Source organism: Rattus norvegicus, chromosome 1 (assembly GCF_021556685.1).
Source record: "Rattus norvegicus strain SHRSP/BbbUtx chromosome 1, alternate assembly SHRSP_T2T, whole genome shotgun sequence".
Classification (NCBI taxonomy): Eukaryota; Metazoa; Chordata; class Mammalia; order Rodentia; family Muridae; genus Rattus; species Rattus norvegicus.
The window spans coordinates 177,916,758-177,940,658 of NC_141534.1; the positions used below are offsets into that span (position 1 = coordinate 177,916,758).

General features: G+C 45.6%; 1 protein-coding gene across 16 annotated transcripts in view; it reads right to left on the reverse strand.

Annotated features, from left to right (window-relative positions):
* Positions 1-3,449: 3,449 nt before the first annotated feature.
* Positions 3,450-23,901, reverse strand: part of Irag1 (inositol 1,4,5-triphosphate receptor associated 1) — a 112,195-nt gene continuing 91,743 nt past the window's right edge. For 14 of the 16 annotated variants that reach the window (XM_087559354.1, XM_087559348.1, XM_087559358.1 and 11 more), the window contains 4 exons: positions 21,793-21,857; positions 12,559-12,678; positions 11,285-11,419; positions 3,450-6,777 (listed from right to left, as the gene is read on the reverse strand). In XM_087559354.1, coding sequence (XP_087415480.1) covers positions 6,534-6,777; positions 11,285-11,419; positions 12,559-12,678; positions 21,793-21,857 — 564 coding nt within the window. In that variant the 3' untranslated portion in view covers positions 3,450-6,533. 16 annotated transcript variants of the gene reach the window in all.

The window sequence follows — 23,901 nt, forward strand, 5'->3', positions numbered from 1 at the left end:
ACACATCACACACATACACATACACATATCACACACATACATACCCACATAAACACACACACCACACACACACACATCACACACATACACATACACACATACATACCCACATAAACACACACACCACACACACACATCACACACATACATACCCACATAAACACATACACATCACATACACACACACCATACCACACCACACCACACGTACACACACACACACACACACACACACACACACACACACACACACACATATATATGAATATATCCAGCATCAGCTTCTGAGCCTCTCTGTGTGATAAGCGTTGCTGCAAAGATCTATTTGAGCTTCCTTTTCTGTGTCTGTGATAAAACTCTGAGAAAAAGCATCTTGGTAAAGAAAGGGTTTTATTTCATCTTACATTTTCAGATCTTGATCCATCACTGAGGGAAACCAGGGCAGGAACTCAAGGGAGACCCTGAAGCAGAGGCCATAGACGAACACTGCTTATCATTACTGAGAATGTTCGGGATGAGGAAGGGCAGCCTGCCACACCATCCACTTCTTTTTTTTTTTTTTCCTTTCTTTTTTTTCGGAGCTGGGGACCGAACCCAGGGCCTTGCGCTTGCTAGGCAAGTGCTCTACCACTGAGCTAAATCCCCAGCCCCTACCACCTACTTCTTAATAATAGCTCATGCTATCGTCAAAGAGAACCAACAATTAAAGGATAAATTTGTACAATTAGAAACTTGTAAAATTAAATGAAGGAATTATCTAATTTCCAAAGGTCCCTAGCAGATATGGAATATGCAGGCCAGTTTTACTCCATGATTATTAAAAATGAGAGTGAAAGGTCATAGTTCACCAGACCACAAATTGCCACAGCTGAGCCTGATGTTAAAGACAGAGCTCAACTCAAATAACACGATTACAATTTGGATGGAACAGACGTTTTGAACAGCAGCAGTACAGAAATACAGTAGAGTCCAGAGTGCTGGTATGAGGATGAAATTCATATTTGAGTTTAAATTCTAACACTAATAATCCACGTGTCCTGGAGCATATTTTAAGAGCACTTAAATTCTCTGGACCTCAATGTTCATTGCCTGCCAAACGATGGAGTTACAGGAACTTGAAAATACCTGTAGCTCTATGGTCCTGTGTAAGGGTTGTTTCTAAGCAATATATGGGTGGACACATGTTTATTCACTGCAGTCTGACCACTGCAGCCAGCAACCCCACAACTCAATGGCTTGCTTGAAAAGTCTATGTGGTATTCCGATGGCTCACAGGAGGTGGTGGCAGGAATACTGTGAACACTGAAGACTTCACAGCGCCGTTCACTCAGAAAGAAAGGATGCTTCTGTCTGTCTTCTACCATTGCTAGAGTTTTCCTCCTGGATCCTTACAGTAGCCAGCAACCAGAGTGTACATAATGGTCTGAAGAATGCTTTCAAGGCCAAGCCTGGGACATATCACTCCTGTTTATAGTTGAGCAATCAGAACTTAGTCACATGTTCCCATCTAACCTGATTGAGGAGTTTTAATTCAGCTCTGTTCTCCAAGAGGAGAAAAGGCAACTGAGTTGTGAACATGGAGTGGTCTGTGCTGTAATGTCCCTACCTCGTCACCCAGTATTCAGCTCACCATTTCTCCCTCTTGCAGAACACATTAAGTTTCTCAAGGGTGGCCACTCAAGGTCCTCGGCTGCTCAGAGCCCATGACCTCTGAGTTATCCCCCATCTTAGCTATTTTTCAATTTCTATAATAAGCCACAACCAAGGCAACTTACAAAAGAAGACATTTAATGGGAGTTTCAGATGGTGAGTCCATGACCATCATGGCAGGGAGCATGGTGCTGGATTAGTGGTTGAGAGTTTGCATCCTGATCCACAGGCATGAGGCAGAGACAGCTAACTGAAATGCCATGGGTCTTTTGAAACCTCAAAGCTTGCCCCTATTGATATACCTCCTTCAATGAGGCCATGCCTTCTAATCCTTCCCAAACAGTTCCGCCAAACTGGTGACCAAGTATTCAAATAGATGAGCCTATGGAGGCCATTCTCATTCAGACATGCTTAGTACATTAAGTATAGCTGTGGCAATTTGTAATCTGGTGACCTCTGGGTTTAAAAGTTTGTATACCACTCCCCAGGAGTGGCAGGATCTGGATGATCTCAGTAAAAAGTCCCACTTGTCAAAGGGAAGGATAGAAGTCACTGCAATCACCATGGTCCAGTAATGCCAGAGACGTGGCACAATGAAGATCATGGCTGTGGACGGGATGCAGTTTGCACGTTACTCAAGGGTCCAGTGTGGTTAAATGCTGGGTCTCCAGGGTTAGTGGGGAGTTTTTCTTCTGCAGGTCCTTTGGAATTTCTTGTGAGTGAGTTGTTATATAAGGAGCAAGCCTGCCTGGTCACCCCCCTTTCTCTCTGCTTCTACCTTTGATATGGGACTGCCAGCTCCAACACCAGCTCCTGTCACTACCATTTGCCCTTCACTAGGAGTTCCATGTCAGAACCAAACTGAGAAAGGCACTATGACCTTGAATTGTCAACACTGTGGACCAAATGAACCTCTTCTTAAACTGAGTGCATGCCTGTAATCCCATCACTCACAGGGTAGAGGCATGAGGACCACGAGTTCGAGGTCAGTCTGAACTACAAAGTGAGAATGTGTCTCCAAAACAAACAAAGAAACAAACAAACAAACGAGACCTAGGGTCTTGACCATTGAGGTGAATCAGTGGGTAAAGGTGCTTTTCACTGAGTCTTAAGACTAAGTTTAATCCCCAGGGTCTACAGGGCAGAAGGAGAGAACTGACTCCCGCAGGAGAAGAACTGGATACTCTATCTTAAGGCTAGCGGTCCCATAAAATGTAACACATCAGCAAGAGTTGTATCTCACGGTCAGAAGCTCCAGGAGTTGGAGGGTGACCATTGTCAAATTGATCAAATCTAGAAGCATTTAGGTCCTAGACGCTAAGTGATGAGCTTCTGTCATGCCTGTAGAGGATTGTCTAGAGTAGGTTAATCGAGGTGGGAAGACCCGCCCACTGTGGATTGTGCCATTGCTTGGGATGGGATCCTGGGCTGTACGAAAAGGAGAAAGTGGGCTGAGGACATTTATTATTCACTCCCCTTCCAACTACAGGTGCGGTGTGACCAGCAACCTCTCGCTCCTGCTGCCAGGACTCCCCATGGCAACAAGCTGTACCGTTGAATTGTGAGCCAAAACAAACCCTTCCCCATTAGGTCGGTCGGTTTTGCCAGAGTGTTTTAGCAACAGGAAAAGTAATAGACATCACTGGAGACACATTTCAGAAATGTTATGCATTCTAGATTAGATCCTGATTGTGTTTTCTGGGGAAAATACAAGTCTATAGTTCTCTGTGGATCTAATTCAGCATTGGAGAAAGATTAGGGTTCAGCTCCAAGTAACAAAGAGGCTTTTGACTTCCGCCAACAGTTTGGAAATGTGCATTTATTTTCAAACTCAGCTATGTGACACTCTAGAGTTCAACACGGCCACACCCACCTGTGTGAGGTTTAACAGCATTAGGGACAGACAGCCGATGACCTGTAAGTCCAGTGTCTCCTTTGCCATACCCTCTTCTAGGCTGCACAAAGGAAACAGCCCATATGACTTCATGGCTAGAACGTGAAGGTCCCCTTAGGAAGTGATGTCAGTGATGATGCAAACACATCCTTGGCACTAGAAGGCTGGCAACCAGACTCTCAGGCCTAAGCAGAAAGGTCAGCTTTCAGGGGCATCTTGAGTGGGAACTTTTATTCCATTTCACAGTTACGCCTGGAAACACAAGGCTGGCTTCCATGTCACCGGCCATGTGTGGCAGCAGCTGTGGCTGCTCTAAGTTGTTCCTCGCTTTCCTGAAAGGGCAGACCAACAAGTGTGTTTTCAGCCATGCCATTCCAAACAAGGCTATGCTCTCTGGAGAGGTCCTTTTCCTTAACTGTCCTTACAGCTGAAGCAGCGTGGTTGCTGGTCTGTGCCTGAGGATTCCTGCTGGCTTCGGAGGCCAGTGGCAGCGCTGAAACAGTTCACTCATGTTCTCCTCAACTCTGTCTCTCCCAGAACAGGGGTGGGAGATTTGCAGCCAAGTGGACAATGGGCTCACTCAGGCTGGATCTTCTTTTGCTGTGGGGGTAGACTGAAACTAGACACTCCCCCCACCACACACAGAGTCCTGCCCAACAGCTGTTCTCTCTCCATTCCCTGTACACTCTGGCTTTGTCTCAGAAGTGCTTATGCAGTTAAATCTCCTTCAACTGTATCTAATCCCACAGAAGCCTCCAGGTAAGCCCTACCCCTACCTGCAAAATCCCTCTGCCTCACTCTGAACCTCATTACCTTTAATGGCACATCCTTGGGCTTCTCTCTCTCTGTCATTTTCTAGCCACTGTAAAGATAATTCTTCAAAAACAGTATTTTAAAATGAGGCCTAGTTGGGGGTGGGAAGGGTGTGTCTCTCTGAAGGGGGTGAGTGCATGGAATCAGGTTCTTGGACTTGAAAATGGTATCGCTATAGTGTGATTTCATTCTTGCTCTCTCCAAGAAAGACAAAAATAAGATGAGACCATGAACCAGTTATGACAGCTTTCTCACGGGAATAGAAATCGTCATGAAGGTGACACTACTGGGCCACCTCAAAACGTCATGTGTTCTAGGCTTCTCTCTACCTTGAATGCTCACTTGTTCTTTTAACCAACATTAAATGACTCTCTCCCAAGGGTTTGCCATGCTAGGTATGTAGACAAGGAATGGTAAAGCATAGTTCTTGAGGGAAAACAACCAGGGAGGCAGATGTATAAATAAGTTAGACAGTAAATATGGTTGGATGATTAAAATTTAACAAGTACCAGAAGCTCTAACAGGGTGTTGCCCATTATGTTGGGCATTCGAGAGTGTGGGAAGAGGTCACAGGGGCCTGTATGGAGGGGAGTGCTTACACTTGGTCCTCAGGAGTGGTGAGAAGGACAAGAACGACAGCAGCAAAGATGGGTCCGAGTGAGAGGAGGGGCAATGTCATTTGGGAACCATAGCTGGATTGGAGCAGCTGAAGAGCCTGCTGGGGGGAACAGGATCAGACTGGAAGGCACCCAGCTGGCGAAGGCACCCATAGGTGAAGGATCAGAAGTACAGTCCCTGGAGCCAGACCACCGTAGTTTGAATGACTTAAGTTGAATTATTGTATGTGTGTGCATATGCATATGCATGTGCATGCACTCTTGTGTGTGTGTGTTTACTCTTATATCATTTATGCTTCTGTTTCCTTATCTGACCATGGAGAGAGTGATATCCATTTCAGATTTTGTTTTTCTTGAGGACTAAGGAAATACTGCCTACATAACACAGATGGTTTTTGGCTCACAATACGTTCTACATGAGTCATAGCATCAAAAACAATGAAACAGAAAAGCAACCACAAGAGAAGCCCCATCTCCAACTGAAGAGAGCTGAATGAAAGGAACCACTGAGCAGGGTGGAGAGCCACCATGCTGGAGGTGGACACACTGCCTTCAGTTTGACGCTGAACGGGTCCTTGGAAGGACACATTGGGGTTGGAAGTACCATGAAAACTGTAGTCCCGAAGTGCAAGGCAGAGAGTGAGAGTCTGAAGTGGAGGGCACACCTTTTCTTACCCAAGAGGTGGGGGTTAACTGTGTAGGATCACTTTCAAATGAAGCAAGCAACCAGGGAACAGACTGTGCCAAACAGCAGCTCCAACCTGGCATCTGAAGACACGATTCCTCAGGGGATTCAAACATCTCCGGAGTGTGTGGAGGGCTCACTGTGCTGGTGCCTGGTGACTACTGCTCCACACCTAGTGAGAACCGATTGATTGGCATGACATGGGTGCCACTGAGCAGAGCACACTTTCAGAGAGTGGGTGTCCTTGTGCACAAAAATGTGTGTATGGTCCATATCTATTCAGACTCATTCTATATTAATCCACATCTTCCTGTCTCCTGTCTAGGATGGGGCTACTTTTAGCCTGTGTATTTTTATGAGCGAGCTTTCCCACTCTCTGAGAAGAAATGGTGATTCTGAAAGGGAAAGAGAAGGTGAAAGGATTGTTGTGATACACGAAGTGGGAAGTGGGACAATATCTGTGTTGTGACTCCAAGTCTGAGCCTTATGGTCAGTACTGACCGCTAAGTACAATTCTTACTGACCACGAAACACAGGGAGGAAAAGGGGGAAAGCGAGCTTCTCATTTTCCCCTAGTGAAGGGGTTTTCGTTTTCTCAATCCATCTGAGCCAGGGGCAGGACTCTTCCCTTGGGCTAGAGTCCGTAACGAAGGTCACTTCTTTGTCAACCAGACACTTTTCCCAGAGCAGTTTTGTTGATCCCTTCAAAGCGTCGGGTTACTGTGAGTGCTTCCACGAATGACAGGAGAGAGCCTCCTTGTTCCCCAATGGGCTGGGTGGCCACATGTGCAAACCGGGCCTGACACACTGTACCTAGGGGCAGGGTGTTGGGGTAAATGCACTAGAGCAGGGCATGGCTAGGGAGTCCGATGTCCTACTGCTCTGCTGGCAGCTCTTGCTGGAGTCCCGAGCTCCACCAGGAGTCCCGCTGGGCTGCAGAGCAGGTGGATCTCCCAGGGGGCCCGTCGGCCTGCTCCGTGCAGGAGTTATAGGAACTGTAGAGCCCAAGCACAACACTCAAGACCAGCATCACAGCGGCCATCATCCAGATCACTTGCCAGTGTTGACACAATTTGGGATACATGACTTGTAGGAAGTGGACCAGTTCTTCAAGTTTGCTGTCAGTAAATATATATTTAGAGAGAGAAAGATTAGTATACTGGGCACATATCTAATGCCCAGACCCATAGTTCCCTGTCTGGGCATACCTTCCATGCTGTCTAAAGCAGTGGTTCTTAAGTTCAACTACACAGAGTAACACCTGGCAGATCATATTCAAAATATCCCAGGTCTTCTGGATGAGAATCCCACAGTTAACATCTGAGAATCCCTGGGCGATTTTGGTGCCACTGGTCCATACTGCTCATGCTCATGCAGATGTTTGCCCATCTCACATTCATTTCTTCTTCTACTCTCTCCAACCCTGTTCTCTCCATTCCTTCCTCTTTGCCTCCCTAGCATCTCTCTCCTCAATTACCACATTCCCCTTGCTTATTTTCCAACTTTCTCCCAGCCCACTCTCTCTCTTCAGCTTAGTAAAAAGACATTGATCAGAGAGTCCCATCCTAGAGCTTTCTGGAGATGTCCTGCACACTTTAATAAGCTATATTTTCTCCTGTGTCTGAATCCAATCCTATGATCTGTAAAGCAAGATTATTGAGGTTACCAAAACGAAGAGGTGAGGAGAGTGACTGAGGGCTTCCTGTAGACCCCGAGTCACAACACGGACACCGAAGTTCTCAGGCCACTGCCTGGAAAGTTTGAAGCTTGAACAGAGAGCTGGTAGGAAGTAGAAGACTTGCCATGAGTCAAAATAGTCAGCAAATGCCCTCCTAAGAAAGGGGCCAAGGCCCTTGTGCTTGCCTTGGATGCCAGGGCCACAGGGGACAGCCGTTGGTCCCTTGTCCATGTGGGGGACCCCATCAGGCCATTCTAGCTGTAAAAGTCCTTACATGACTAGGAAGTAGACCAATCTGAGCTGTACAAGCCATCACATGACAGCTTAGTATATTTGCTTCCGAGAAAAATCATTAGCTTATGCAACTACTGGGAAGGGAGATTGGAATTACAAGCTTTCTTCCTTCTAGCCCTCTTTATCTTTGGATCCTAGTGGGATACAGCTGGAATCCAAAATGGAGTCATTTTTCAAGCTCTATTTTTGTGATCCAAAACAGGCTGCTGGTGTGTTGAAGAGCCCACTCTAAATCTATGCTTAAAGATTTATTTTTTTTAATTCTGTGTTGGGAGGGGGAGTATGCACACTGGAGTGCAGGTGTCTGTGGAACCAGAGGCATTAGATTCCCTGGAACTGGATTTACAGGAGGTTGTAAGTCCAGATCTCTACAAGAGCAGGATGTGATCTTAACTCCCAAACCATCTTTCTAGCCCCAAATCTATCCTCGGTCTACAAAAGAGCAGGCCAAGATCTGTGATGTATGATTCTTAACTGATCACCCAGTTTTTAAGTCCATAAGAGAAACTGGAAATAAAATTAGGCCAGAAATAGAGTTCCTTTGGGTCAATTTTTGATGGCTAAAGCTTCTGTTTCCTGAGCACTATTGGAAAAGTAAAGGGACCTGCTTAATTTCCATTTCAACTGCATAGAACAAGTCTGAATCAGTGGTGAGAAGAAACAATTAAACCAGTTTTGTGTTACCTATTGTGAATCTCGCTCATATTACATAACAATGCCACAGACTGCACTAAGAAGTTGTTGGCTTGCTTCACCCTAAGTTCCTTCAGTGATTTATGACAGATTACTACATATAAGGTAGAAGAAATCTAAACACACAGACTTACAATTCGATGTTGAAGCTTTTAAATAAGGGGCTAGTTGCTAGGCTTAATTCAGTGGTTTTTATTTATTTCTATATTTTAAAAAATATTTAATTTGTATGTGTATGAATGTTTTACCTGCACTTATGTATGTGCCCTATATGCATGCCTGGTTCCCATGAAGGCCAGAAGAAGGCATCAGATACCCTGGACATGGACGTGAACCATGATGTGTATGCTGGACAGTAAATTTGGGCCCTCTGCAAGAGCAAAAAGTACTTAAAACCACTAGGGCATCTCTCCAGACCCAGTGTTTCTTAAAACGTATAAAATAGGACATAAAAACTTGTGTGTGTGTGTGTGTGTGTGTGTGTGTGTGTGTGTGTGTGTGTGCATGCATACACCTATAGATGCACATAAAAGCCAGGAGAGGGCATAGGATGTTTTCCTGTATCCTCCCCTATCCCTTTGAGGAAGGGGCTCTCTTTGAACCTGGAGCTCGTGTTGGCTTAGGCTAGAAGCCAGCAAGCTGCAGTGATCCTCTTGTCTCTGTCACTATTGGATCTGGAGTAACATGGTGTGCACGGGATGCCTGGCTTGCTGTGTGAATGCTGGGGTCCAAACTCCAGTCCTCGTGATTGTGTAACAAGTGTTCTTAATAACTGAGATGCTTTTCCAGCCCCCATGGAACTTATGGTAACTTCTGCTTGCTGGCGAAGTGCCAACATCTCCCAGAGGTCTCGTGCTCGAGTGAAGGCTCCTGTGGGCAGCGCTGGTTCTAAGGGATTCCACAATGGACTGAGCGTTGTCTGGCCTTGGGACCAGTCTGACTTGGGTTATAGGTGAGAGAGGGGCTTTATGACAGTGGGTGTGCCGTCTATATGATAAATGTGAACGTGGGCTGAGTCTGAAAAAGTGAAGCCGTACCCCTGTGCTGAAGGCTAAAGCCCTTTGGAGGGCCTTTCTTTGGTCTTGTATCAGCCATCTGAGGAAGTGTTACTTCCTCAAAACTTAAAAATACTCTAATCGAGCATGAAGGATGGGAGTCTGAATGAGGAGTACAAATGGCCATTGTACTGTGTTGCTCACAAGCTGGGCTGAAAGGGACCCAGGCAAAGCCTTGCTTCCCTGGGTTTTCATGAGACAGAAGGGGGCTGCTACTTGCCAGTGAATAAGTCAGCTAGATAAGGCCCATGTTTTGTAAGTCGGACTGTTTATAGTCATGTGCCTGCTCTGTTTATTTCTCTTTTGTTCTGTGTGAGAAGTGTTGGAAATGCTAGTCTGTCTTAGATGAAATCAAGGTGCCAATGGAAGGTCTGTGTCCAGGCTTGGCCTTGACAAAGGCAGCCTGGTGGTCTGCAAAATAAATGCAGATGCCCAAGAGGGATGGGGACCCGAATGCAGTTGCTTGGAGTCAGGGTTGTATTTCCATGGTTCAACTTGAGGCTCTTTTACCGGAAGTGGTGGTGTAACTGGCACAGGCACGTTCACCATGAGGACACAATTTCCCTGGCACTCTGAAAAAGCTCTTCCCTTGACAATGGGGTGACCCAGGCAGGCTGAGCCCCTCCTGCTGGCTGTGTCTTCCACCACTGGGCTCTGTTGAAGGCATCTACAGGCTTTGAAATTCAGTTATTGTCTTTCCTGACTTACTACCTTACTCATCACATGTAAGGAGGTTCTGGGGCTTGCCCACAGGAGGTTCAGGTCACAGACACTGTGTCTGAGGCCAGTGGCAGAAGATCATACAGCTAACAGTTTTGTCTGGAGAAGTTCTGGACCAAGCTAAGGGGGATCTAAAAGGAGATACCAGTGAAGTGTCCCAAGATTGCTACAGCTATATTTGAGAAAAACAAAACAAAGCAAAACCAAGCTCTTCGTGTATTAATAGAGACAGCTGGGCAGAATATATGAAATTAGGGCTTTTCTAAAGATCTAGGGTATTGAATGGTCCTTAGAGTGGTGTATACTTCTTCTGAAGGAGAGTTTATTCTGTCCTTTAACACATTCCTGTGTGGGATAGTCTTGGCCTAGTGGGCTTATGACCTCATTATATGGAATACCCTGCAACTAGACAAGGTTATTTCTGTTGTTCTTAGTCTGAGGATGCACCTCAGTAGAATAACACTTGCCTACTGTGTGCAAGTTCCTGCGTTCAGTCACTGGTGTCAGTTTTGTCTTGTTTTGTTTTTAATATACTGTTTTGTATGGTACAGGGAGGCCTATACCTACAGAGGAGCAAGAACACAGTCTTTCTCTGCGTTCCATTTCTGTTTCCACTGGTTAGGAGGAGATATTTTGAAATGGAAAGTATTTCATTTCCAACCTAAAGTGAAGACACCATGCAAATGACGGAATGTTTGGTCAATAAAGCAGGGTCCTGGTAGAAACTGAACTTTGCTACTGACCTAAATTTGTCCCCTGCCTTGCTGTGCCCTCTGCTTCCCTCCACTGTTCTTATTTTTGTCTAAACCCTCTCTAGGAATTCAGGCCAGCTCCTTTGATCTAGACTCATATATGGCGGAGGCTGTGGAATGGGCTGACCAGAGCTTGGCTGGGAGTCCACTAAGAGTCCCTCTCCCTTTCTCAGCTCCTAGGAACTATGAATGGCTCCCTGCCTTGCCATGACTACCTCTGACCCCTCAGCTCTTGCAAACATGCCACTGAGAACATGATTGTCTCTACTTTCTGTAGTTAGTGCCTTCTTGAGTTCTGCTAGCCAAGAATTTGAGTTCTGTTAGCCGATAATTTGGGCCCCAGACCTACTGCTATGCAGGACTGGAGTTTCCATCCATTTTGTGCAGTTAAATGCCTTGCTACCCATTTGGGATCCAAGTATAGGCTTCCAACCTGCTTCTCTGGTCCTTCTCGTCTTCCTGGGTTTCTTCGACCTCTTCTGGTTCCTGAGGACTCTCTGCCTTCTGTTCCTCTTCCTCCTCCTTCAGGTCTTGAAGTTCTTCGGTCTTCTTTACCCCTTCCTGGTATCTGGAGGGCAGAAAGGAACAATTGAGTCTGGGAGGGCCAGATACAGGACATTCTTGCCCGAGGCCCTGGGGGAAGGGACTCAAGAACCCCCAGTCATTGTGCACTTCCTGTGGCTCCATATAACAGGAAAAAGCTGGGAAGCGCCACTGAACCTCACCACGGCTCATATCAGTAACATTTCCCCTCGTTCCTCAACCATCCTTCCTGTTTATGTGACAGTGTGACAAACCAACTGGGAAAAAATGTGAGACAGGGTCTACTTCTGGTTGTTATTCCATAAAACATTCCCCAGAGATAAGATTGCATTTCCTCTGTGGAACCTAAGAGTTTCAACTTTAGGGGCTCCCTCATCTCAGATGTGCCAGGGCTTGACATAGGGAGGTACCCAGAAAATATTGACAGAACCAATGGAGGGACTTTGCTCTCCTGTTTTGGGGAAGAACTTTCCTTAAAGGCCTCTAGTGATTCTTGGGATCACATATTTCCATGAATACAACATGCTCTCTTGTCAGACAGCCAGGTGTCTAACTTCATTAGTTAGATCGGAACAATTCCACCCATGACTGAGTGACAACCACACGGATACCATGAGGTTCTGTGCCCATGGTAAGCTAAACCTCTTACCATGGGACACCATGGAACACCATGCTAGGTTAAAAGTGAGCTTCTATCTTGATTCCTGGACATTTGATCCTGCTCAGTGCTCTCCCAGTGCCTGTTAGCTGGCCCTGGTTGCTAATGCAACTCATTCACAGATAGGCAAGGGTGGAAGTGGTGAGGAGGAGCCCAATTTACACAGAAGACCAGGGCAATTCTAGGAAGCACAGTTGGGCACTGTTGGCAATAACATGACAGATCTGCACATGTGTCAGGAAGCCTCAGGCAGCACCAAGAACAACCTAGCTCAGGACCTTGATGCTTAGACGTTTCTAGGCAGAAGCATCGTGCCTGAAAGAGAAAAGTTTAGTCAAGTCTAGCCATTGTCTGTGTACTGCTTCCCTGGGTAAGCCATCTTCATTGAAGGAGAGGCTTTGGGCTCATTGATTGCTTCCTAAAAACTCCTCGGAAGCAAGCCAGGGTGTGGGAAGCTCTCTTCTGAGACCTGCCAGGTGCCCGCGGGATGGCAAGGTCTGACTCACCCTTTGTTGTAGGCTTCTTCCTCTGCTCTGGCCTTGGCCTCTTGGCTCGTCTCCTCAGGGTAGCTTGGGAGTGGCACAGGGGCGCACACTTCACAGTTAGCCTCTGCATTTGTCTTTCCACTGTGAGAGGAGGGAAGTGCAGGGTGTCATTGCAGGGAGAGAATGCACATCTGCAGACAGACTGTGTCTTTGGCCTGGTTCCTGATTCAAAGAAGAACCTGGGGCTCTTTCACTGGCTCTTGGGTTTAAAACATCTACCTTGAGACGAGTTTGCATAAAGACATAGTCCATGAATCTTCCCCAGACCACTGAGGAGGCAGGCACCCTATCAGCTTCTTTAGCCTTGTATCCCCAAATCCAACTTTATTCTTATTTGAGGAAGTGCTCTGAGTGGACAGGCAAGTGGCACAGGCAACGGAGCACTGCCACAAGGAGACAGGTGGAAACATCTGGGTCCTTCATTTCTTACAGTCTGTCCTATGCCTCGTGACTTTCACTTATTCTGTCAACTGTGTATTGAGTATGAGAAGGTTACAGGTACAAGGCGATGTGGATTGTAAGAAGGAAGGGAGAAACCTTTCTCCTTTTTTCTAATGTAGAGTTATGCAAAAGGAAAAGGAAATGATATCAACTATGAACTATAATATTTAGGAAAGAAGCTATTCAGTGACAGAAAATGACGAAGAGAGCGTGGTCACAAAAAGTGGATGGCCACAAAAGACCTCTCTGAAGATGAGACATTTGTGCAAAGATCATCTGAGGCGAGAGGTAGAAGATAAATAGACTTGAAGATGCAAGGGATGCTGGGAGACCCGAGTTGCTGAGAATAATCAATATGGCAGGAGCTAAGTTTGGAGCTGAATAAATTGTCATGCATATGAGATGTCCAGGAACAGATATTGGGTGGACAGCTGGAGATGCCCAAGTAAGGCAGAGATGAGCTCTTGGCTAGAGATAGTCGCTTGATGTCATAAGAACATTAAAGAACAGATGGTGACTTAAGGAGAGAGCATGAGGAGAGAGAACCGGGATAAAATGACAAAAGTAGCAGCTAGAGAGGTAGGTGTACGCAGGAAGAGAGAGGAGGCTTTGGGGTCAGGGAGAGAGGGCTCAGTGTGTTTCACTGTGTCTTCTGAAACTGTGTCCCTGGGGGGTGTGATATGCAGGGCTCACACGGAGCCTTGAGGTAATGGATGAATGGGCTTAATGGAGAAAGGGAGGTAAGAAATGCACAGCCACAGTTTGAATAGGGAGGGGAGCAGGGAGTCACTGGCAGGACTGCTCTAGGGTACAAGCAAATTCAAACATAAGGAGAAAAGGTACAGCAGAGGGAATGAGAGAAGGCAGCCAAAGGGACACTACCTTTAACTAAAGCAATTGAGACCTCAGAAAAGAGAAACCTCTCCTTAATTAGGACGAGTAGAAGCAAAGGACAGTGGGGATTTGACAAAACGTGAGCTGTCTCCTACCTAGTGACAAAGCAGAAATGTTGTTTGTAAGAGCAATGCCAGGTCTTCTTCAGAGAGTGAGAGGACAGAGATCTGCGAGAGCCAAGAAATAGCAAGAAATACAAGCATCATGTAGAATAGTAGGAAAATAAGCACACTAGCCAATCACCTCAGGATGGTTGGGCATACTTGGAGCCTGTCTAATGAATGAACGGGACTGAAAGTTCAAAGGAAGCAGCCTAAGAGACACACCATCCCTACAGATGCACTCTGCAGCCATCTTGGTGCCCTTAACCCCACAAGGAGTGACAGTGGCATGGAGGAACCCAGAAACAAGGCAAGTACTGTAAGATGAGCTTCTAGCAGGGAGCTAAAAGGTCACCACTGCCTTTCCTTAGGCAGGGTCCAACCCTCCAGCGTGCTTCCTTCTCTTGGCCTCAGTTTCTATCTCTTAGCTTTCCTTCATTAGACTGGAAACCAAAAGCCATCATGAACGAGGAAGATAATGCTCTAAAAATACCAGCTATTCATAATATTTCTCTTCCTGCAAATTGTATTCTCCACTCCCTTTCCCGAGACCTTTGCCTGATGTGCAGTTTCCTATATGTCCTTTGACTGGAGCAAGTGAAGAAAAATACAATTAGAGTCAAGGCCAGGGATGGGCGCTATCTCTTGAATATATTTATATCTTAGAAGTGAAATGTGGTCTTCTCTGAAGGTCTGATAGAATTCTGCACTAAACCCATCTGATCCTGGGCTCTTTTTGGTTGGGAGACTTTTAATGACTGCTTCTATTTCTTTAGGAGTTATAAGTTTAGAAGTTTAGATGGTTTATCTGATCCTGATTTAACTTTGGTACCTGGTATCTGTCTAGAAAATTATCCATTTCCTGCAAATTTTCCAGTTTTGTTGAGTATAGGCTATGATCACTTAACCTTTGACAAAAGAGCTAAAACCATCCAGTGAAAACAAGACAGCATTTTCAAAAATGGTGCTGGTCCTACTGGTGGTCAGCATGTAGAAGAATTAGATTTGACTTAGATTAGAATTAGATTTCACAAGTAACCCTATTTAAAAATGTGGTACAGAGCTAAACAAAGAATTCTCAGCTGAGGAATATCGAATGGCTGAGAAGTACCTAAAAAATGTTCAACATCCTTACTCATCAGGGAAATGCAAATCAAAACAACCCTGAGATTTCACCTCACACCAGTGAGAATGGCTAAGATTAAAAACTCAGGTGACAACAGATGCTGGTGAGGATGTGGAGAAAGAAAAACACTCCTCCATTGTTGGTAGGATTCCAAACTGGTACAACCACTCTGGAAATCAGTCTGGAGGTTCCTCAGAAAATTGGACATTGTACTATCTGACTCAACTATACCTCTCCTGGGCATATACCCAAATGATGCTCTAACATACAACAAAGACACATGTTCCATTATGTTCATAGCAGCCTTATTTATAATAGTCAGAAGCTGGAAAGAACCCAGATGCCCTTCAACAGAGGAACAGATACAGAAAATGTGGTATGTCTATACAATGGAATATTACTCAGCTATAAAAAACAATGACTTCATGAAAATTCACAGACAAATGGATGGAACTAGAAAATATCATCCTGCGTGAGGTAACCCAATCACAAAAAAACACACATGGTATGAACTGATAAGTGGATATTAGCCCAAAAACTTGAATTACCCAAGATACAATCCACAGACCACATGAAGCTCAAGAAGGATGACCAAAATGCAGATGCTACACTCCTTCTTAAAAGGGGGAACAAAAATATTCATAGGAGGTGATATGGAGACAAAGTCTGGAGCAGGGACTGAAGGAATAACCATTCAGAGCCTGTCCCACCTGGGGATATATATATATATAATATCCACCTGGGGATTATATATATATATATAATATTGATGAAGCCAAGAAGTGCATGCTGACAGGAGCCTGATAAAGCTGTCTCCTGAGAGACTCAGCTAGAGACTGACAAATACAGAGGTGAATGCTAGCAGCAAACCACTAAACTGAGAACAGGGTCTGCATTGGAGGAATTAAAAGAAAGGATTGAAGGAACTGAAGGGGTTTGCAACCCTTAAGAACAACAATGCCAACCAACCAGAGCTCCCAGGGACTAAACCACCATCCAAAGAGTACACATGGACAGATCCATGGCTCCAGCTGCCTATGTAGCAGAGGATGGCCTTGTTGGGCACCAACAGGAGGAGAAGCCCTTGGTCCTGCCCAGGCTGGACACCCCCCAACCCCCAGTGTGGGGGGGAATGTCAAGGGGTGGGAAGGGGGGGTGGTTGGGGAGGAGGAACACTCTTATAGAAGAAGGGGAGGGAGATGGGATAGGGAATAACATTTGAAATGTAAATAAAAAAATATCCAATTAAAAAAAAAGGAAGTGAAATTTGGCCTTCATACTCTTAGCTTCTTTTCTCCATAGTTGCCCATGTTACAGTCCTTAAAGCTAGACAGGTATGAAGAGAACTTGCCAGAAACAGACCTAGATTAAACCCCAAGCTCAGTGACCCCAACTAATCAGTCCGAGGTTGTACAAGCTTGTGACTCTACCCCCCACCACACACACCCTTGCCTGGCAGGAATGAGAATATTCTAATAGAAAAGATGCCTGTGGCTTCCCCTTGGCTATCAGGCTATTGAAACAATGCTCCCCACAAGAAGTGGAATCTCCTCAGGAATCTCATGCCAGCAGGAGAAAAGTTTAGAAGCCTAGGCCAGCCAGAAAGGAAATTCGTCTCCTGGAAAAAGACGTGCAACTTGCCAGGTCGGCCAGTGGAGCTGAGGGTAGTGGGACAGTGACAGAGGAAGCACACCTTGACCAGAACTGTTGAGTTATGCAGACCTCTGGCCCTCTCACTTAAACCCAACCCTTCTGTCAGGACTCTGAACATATATTGGGCTGAGAGTCACTGGATCTCTTTGTTCTAATTCTCAATATAACCATATTGAATAAACCCTTTTCTGCTTTCTACTATTAATTTAGCCCTTTTGATTGGCCGATTGCGGGCAGGTGGGTGAGCCTGCATTGTTAGGGCTGCCAGGGCACTGACTGTGACCTCAACTCTAGTAGCACTTAGTTTATGGGAAGGCTCAAGCTTAGCCCTGCTGCAGGGTGATGCTGACCCATGCTTCAGCTGGACTAGCCACTGTCCTCGTGAGGAATTCCTTCCTGGAAGATAAGAAACAATTCCACACTTGCCTACAGTCACATTTCTGATGCTGGTTGGGCTGTTCACTTCGTGTCAAGATGAGCTTCCTTCCTTGGCCCCCCTGTCAGTTCTCTTCCGGAGCTCTTTGTGCTGCTGAGTGAAGCTATTCCCACCACATTCCCATAGCCAGCAATGCTTCTTCCCTCACAAACTGCTTCAAGTATGAGAGGCTGGGGGAGCCTTGGTTTCACACCAAGCCGGAAGCTGGGATTGGAGGCGGGGCAAATATAGTGATATGCAAATGTTGTCGGTATTTTCTGATTTTTTTTTAGACCAAGCATGGAGTTCCTTATGTATCTTCTCTGGCTACCTGGGAGTTTCTCCTTGTGTATCTTTAAGACTCAGGTCAAACCCTCCTTCACTGTAGGATTGTTGTTGATGTTCTACTGTCTCCCAGGCTAAAGTGGATCTGTCACCACACTTCCGGAACAAAGGGAGAATGTTTTCACACCCTCCCATCCCCTCCCTGGGACCGTGATCAATGGAGTAGGCTAAGTTTGAAAGGTGCCTGGTGCAGACTACAGTTCCTTTGCTACTCCAACCCCTCAGTGATGTGCCTAATCTCTGCATATGAAGTTAGTAAGAAGACAGATCCTATCTGTACTCGAGGACTTCCTGAGAACCTAGAGCTTGGCTTGGTCTAAGAGAATCCATACTGGACTCTGTAAATGAGGGCCGAGCACAATCTGTGACCTCCCAAGGGGTCATTGAGTGAATTTTAGTCTTTATCCGCACCCTGGGATCCTGTGCCTTCTTTCTGGGTGATTCATTAAACTGTGGCTGTGTCTATCACCATGCTCAGCTCTCATTCACCTGAGGTCTGTTTGTTCAAAGTAAATCATGAGCCAAGCCAGTTGTGAGTTTATTGGTGAGCAGTATTCAAGCCTTTCCAAAAGGCAGGTCTTGCCTCTTAGGCTCAGAAATGCTGCTAACTCGTCTCAGTTCAGTGGCTTCCTTTAAACCAATAAACCCAAGCCTGAGTTATTGGAACGTCCTTCTTCCCCCCACCCCTAGTCCCAGATTCTTGAGTAATAATTACCCTGGGTTATCATGTTCTCCAAAATATAAACACTATGGGAATAGGCTGCTGTATAGATTTACTGACCTCGTTGCTTCAAGCGCTCAGAAGACACTGATTTTAAAGATCATAGCTAAGATGGCACTGACAGGCTAGCCTTGTGGCCTATTCATGAAACTAATCTGTGAACGCTCTCGCATCCCAGCTCTGCTGTCCCTCAGTGAGTGGTCCTGCACACACCCTCCCATCCCCTGCTCTGTTTTACACTCCATGCCTACCTACTCACTGGTTCTCCCCCAAAGACTTCCCTTTTCCACCCTTTCCTCTGTAACCACAATGAATGTCCTCTGGTTTTCTATTAGGAGGTTAAGAGCATGAGCCATGGCATCTTTTAGCTGTGTAAGGTCAGGGGGTGAATCTCTCTGTACATAAGACAGAGATGTTGATAATGTAGCCACCTCATGAGGTCCTGGGCAGGGTTAACAAGGAATGGGCAGCAGTTAGGATAAAGGTGCCTGGCATACAGAGAATGAGTTCTAACTGAGAACATGGTTAGACACCACCACCACCACTGCCATCGCCTTTCTTTGAATTCACAGCTACAAAAGGGTTAGAGGCACATTTTCTCGTGTTGGTCCCTTAGCAACCACGCTTCCTTAGGACAACATTTATCACACCGTGGAATAACAGGCTGCTTCCCATCCGACTTTCCCATAGACTGGTTCTCCTTGAGAACATTCCATGAGGCTGACCTGAGAGCACTTGTCGAAAGAATGTAAGAATAAAAGACCACAGACATACAGCTCCCCCTATGTGCATCTTCAAGGGTAACTAAAAACCTCTCTCTAGCCATATGTTTAAATGTATACACATCTAGACATTTGATGAGTGGAAGAGTGGTTTGTTGTGAGGTGGCCTGCAAGAGCAACACTCAAGGCTCTAAGCTAGCATGAAATACAGTCCTGTCAGCTGCTCTGTACTGTGGACTGGCTACTTGATCGTCCTATCATGTGCCTAGCCAGCCCTCTCCCTTATATGGAGTACTTAGGAATGGGGAACCATTTAACATGAAGCCCAGTGCAACTGTGAGTGTTGCATTATAACACAGTATTCCTCTTCAACCTGACTAGGCAAACTGGAATAGGTTTCATCCGTATATAAGTAAAGGAGACATGAATTCATATCCCCTTGCAAATTGTTTCATGATTGGCTGCTTGGGGATCTACTATGCTTCCAGTTCTATGCATTTGAAGGGGGGGGGGAAGCAAGTTAGTACCTTTTATAAATCCATAGGGAGGAGCTACTATCATTTGGAGTCTCCAGAGTCTCTTCCATTAGACCTCCCCGCCCTCTTTGCAGCCATCTTTATTTGGATATATTTCCAATAGCTGAATGCACAGTGTATACACAGCCGACAGCGATTTCTAGCTAGTCTCACTTGGGCCTTGTAGCTCCTGATTCCAAGCCTATGAATGGCACCACCATCCCTCATCTTCACTCGGTTACACTACAGGTTTGGGGCTATCCTGCACATTCTTCTACTGAGAACATCTTGAGTTGTTAATAATCCCCAGTGCCTTAGACGTGAGCGCTCAGCTGGCTTGAGCATTGGTTCTGAATGAGAGTCTGTGGAGGAGAGCAAGGACCTAGATCTCCTGCTTTGTCTGGGTCTGTAGGCATAGAGCTGGGAAGAGGCCCTGGATGAAAGTACTCTGAAGTGGACTTGTGAGCCCAAAGTTGAAGGCTGACAGAATTTCAGAGGGTATAAGCGGTCATTTCTCTGTAGGTTCGGAGACCATGAATTAGGCATCGTGGCTCTATGTGGTAAGACTTGTAACCTTAGATACTTTTGTTTGGTGACTCTTTTGTCATCTCTTGACACTTTTCCTGGAGTGGACAGGAAGTGAGAGGAAAGAAGAGGATACACTCCAGGATATAAAGAAAGGACATAGGCTGGTAGGTGACAAAGGGCATAGTACTGGGCAAATGTGGACAATAACCAGACGGGTCTTTTGTGGGAACTCGGCAGTCATGCATCCTGAGAGTGAGGAACAGGTTGAGTCTGGAAGCAGAGAGTTTGGGAGCTTCTCTGAACTGACAGAGACCAGTATTCACATCCCCAAACAGACAACACAGAGCCTTCTACCAGCAGCAGAAAACGGAAGCCACTTCAAGGTAAAGAAGAAGAAGTGAGGTCTACATTCCACCAACTGAGGAAAGACACGAAGAGAGCCCCAAGAGATGGAAAACTGTGGTCCAGATGTTTCCCAAGAAGCAAATGGAAAAGTTCAAAAAGTAAGCTGTAAAAGAAGTGCAGACCGACAGGAGCCGGATGTAGATCGCTCCTGAGAGACACAGCCAGAATACAGCAAATACAGAGGCGAATGCCAGCAGCAAACCACTGAACTAAGAATAGGTCCCCCGTTGAAGGAATCAGAGAAAGAACTGGAAGAGCTTGAAGGTGCTCGAGACCCCAAAAGTACAACAATGTCAAGCAACCAGAGCTTCCAGGGACTAAGCCACTACCTAAAGACTATACATGGACTGACCCTGGACTCTGTCCCCATAGGTAGCAATGAATATCCTAGTAAGAGCACCAGTGGAAGGGGAAGCCCTGGGTCCTGCTAAGACTGAACCCCCAGTGAACTAGACTATGCGGGGAGGGTGGCAATGGGGGGAGGTTTGGGAGGGGAACACCCACAAGGAAGGGGAGGGGGGAGGGTGATGTCTGTCCGGAAACCGGGAAAGGGAATAACACTTGAAATGTATATAAGAAATACTCAAGATAATAAAAAAAAAAAAAAAGTAAGCTGTAATCTCCCCCCATCACAGAGGAACAGCCATAAGGCTTTGGCTCAGCAGGAGACAAACTGCATGGAGGCCTGGGGAGACCAGTCTCAGGAGGCCCTCTCAGCACTCGAGCTAATATGTCTTCCTTCCCACTACTTGATAGAAGACTTTTCAAAAGGAATTTACCCTTTCCAAAATTACTGTGCCTTCAGGGATTCTTACCCCCTCTGCAATAGTTTAAACCATGTAACGATTCTGTTCCCAAGTGAAAAAATGTATCCATCTTCCTCTACCCATGGTCTTGTCTAGGATTCCAGGAACTAGCAGACATTTGCTACAAGCTTGGTGATGGCATCACCACGAAGTGGCCAGAGTCAGGGGACCACAGAGAGATAGACCCTGCCACATTGAACTTGCTATCTAAGCCTGTTGAATTGGTGTGTGTGTGTGTGTGTGTGTGTGTGTGTGTGTGTGTGTGTCCCAAGGAACCCCAATTTCTGAGGAAGCTTTTTACCTCCCAGGGGCTCTTAGGCAGGGTGCAGTTGACCTCAGCTATAGTACCTTCCTGGTCCAAGACTTTTACATATGAGATCTGAAACCTTTGTGGATCTCAGAGAACCATTTACTTTCTCTTAGAACTTAAGTTCCTTTCTATTTCATTTTTGATTTGAGAATGTGAGGAAAGAAAGCAATCTTTAAGGATCCCCAATATTAAGTGGAAAACAGAGAAACTTACTTTTCCAAAAGTGCAGGCAGCACTGGAGAGGTGGAGATGCTGCTTCTCCCGTTGGTCGATTCAGACTGGATGGAAACAGGACTGAGGATGAGTGAGGTAGGTAGGCCTTGGGTGATGCTGGGGAGGGGCTGTGACACTCCCTTCTCTTTCCATTCTTCTCCCCACTCCCCCATAGCTTTCCAGTCTGCATTCTGAGGCCCCATCCTAGCAGGGAGCCGTCAGTGTTCCTCTGTCCCATTTCCTGAGTACCAGAAGGCCTCCTACCTGGCCAGTGTGGGGTTAGAATTCCTTGGGATGGACTCACAAGCGTCACTGCTCCCACAGATACTGTTCCAAGCACAAACCTCAGGAGGTGCCTAATGTCACAACGTGCTCTAGCTGGCAAACATTTCTGTGAAGTTACCCCATGCTGATCCCCTGCAGTGAGTATGGTCAAAGCATAGGCTTTCTACTCTGTGCCCCTGCTAAAATCACCCACAGTAGGGTAAACCGTACTGATCCATTCCAGAATTCTGGGGTGGGACCCGTGATCAGAGTGGTTTCAATGCAACCTTTGTGACTTTAAAGTGTAGTTCTCATTGTCAACCGCTCATGTAAAGGTATACATTCAGAAACCATGTATCTATGAAAAGATCTGTTGCTAACTAGCCTTTTCTAGACTCTTCAAAGAAAATGTCATGTGTATGAATGTTTGCCTGAATGTATGTCTATGCACCATGAACTTGTATTGAACTTGGAGGCCATATCAGGCTACTGGGTCCTCCCTGGGACTAGAGATACAGATGGTTGTGAGCTGCCATGTGGGTACTGGCAATTGAAGCTGGGTCCTTTGGAAGAGTAGCCAGTGCTCTTAACTGCTGAGCCATTGCGCCAGGACCTTCATGTTTCTTTGCATTGGTGATTTGGGAGTTTAAGTTCATTTCTCAGACAAAATACTTACAAGGTAAAAGAAACTTAACAGTGATTGCTAGCTATGGGTGCATGGAACTTTCAAGCTTGATTTGACCCGTTTCTTACACACTGAACCTCTGTCTGTACAGCTGTGCTAGAATCCACTATGATTAGGGAAGTCATTGGAGGAAGGTGTTTACGTTTTAGAGAGAACTCACTAGATTCACAAAGACTTTAGGTGTGGAAAGATTTTCTTATATACTGAAATTGTCTTCATCTAGAATGCAATAGACATTTTTCTTTGACTTTCTTTTTATACCCTATAGAAATACGTAAAAATAAAAAAATTTAAATGATTTGTTTTATCATTGTCCAGAAATAACCATTATTGTGATGACTAATTTTTAATTATCAACTTGCCACAGCTTAGAGTCACCTGGGAAGACAGCCTCAGTTGAGGAATTGTCTAGATCAGCTTGGCCTGTGGTCATGCCTGTGGGGAGATTTCTAATTGATGTAAGAAGGCCCAGCCCACTGTGGGTGTAGGAAGACCCACTTCTGGTCTGCGGACACAAAGGCTGAGTTCCTGCCTTTAATGACAGATGCTAGCCTGAAATAGCAAGCCAAATAAACCTTTTCCCCCTAACTTTACTTTTGTGAAGATATTTTAATACAACCGAAATGAACCTAGAACAATTATTAAATTTCAAAAGATTTCTTTCATGATTTTCTATTTTTAAAAGTACATTTTTTTAAAATACAAAACAGAATTATATTACATATACTCCAATACATGTGTTTATTTTATATAGAAGCTGCTATTCCTTCTTAATAAGCCATGGGTGATAATTGTACAGAAATTCTTTATGGCGGTATTTACAGTTGCTGCCAATCCCCTGTTGATAAGCAGTGGGTTACTTCTAGGGTTTCATTGTTAGAAACAATGGTGTAGTGATTTATGACAGGGTGAGACCCAGTTCATGAACTCCATTCTGTAATCAGAGTTTTGCTTCAGCTATATCTGATACACCACTGTACCGACAAAGGTGCTTTTTAAAAAGCAAGCCTTCCTTAAGGAATCACAGCTTTGTTCAAGCAGGTAGCTGCTTATGTGGTACACTTCCTGGCCTATCTGTGCTTCACAGAAGGGCTACGTTGGGTTGTTTGTGTACCTTTGTCTATATTGTATGCCAGAAATGTCCTGTTCCTGCTGACCCT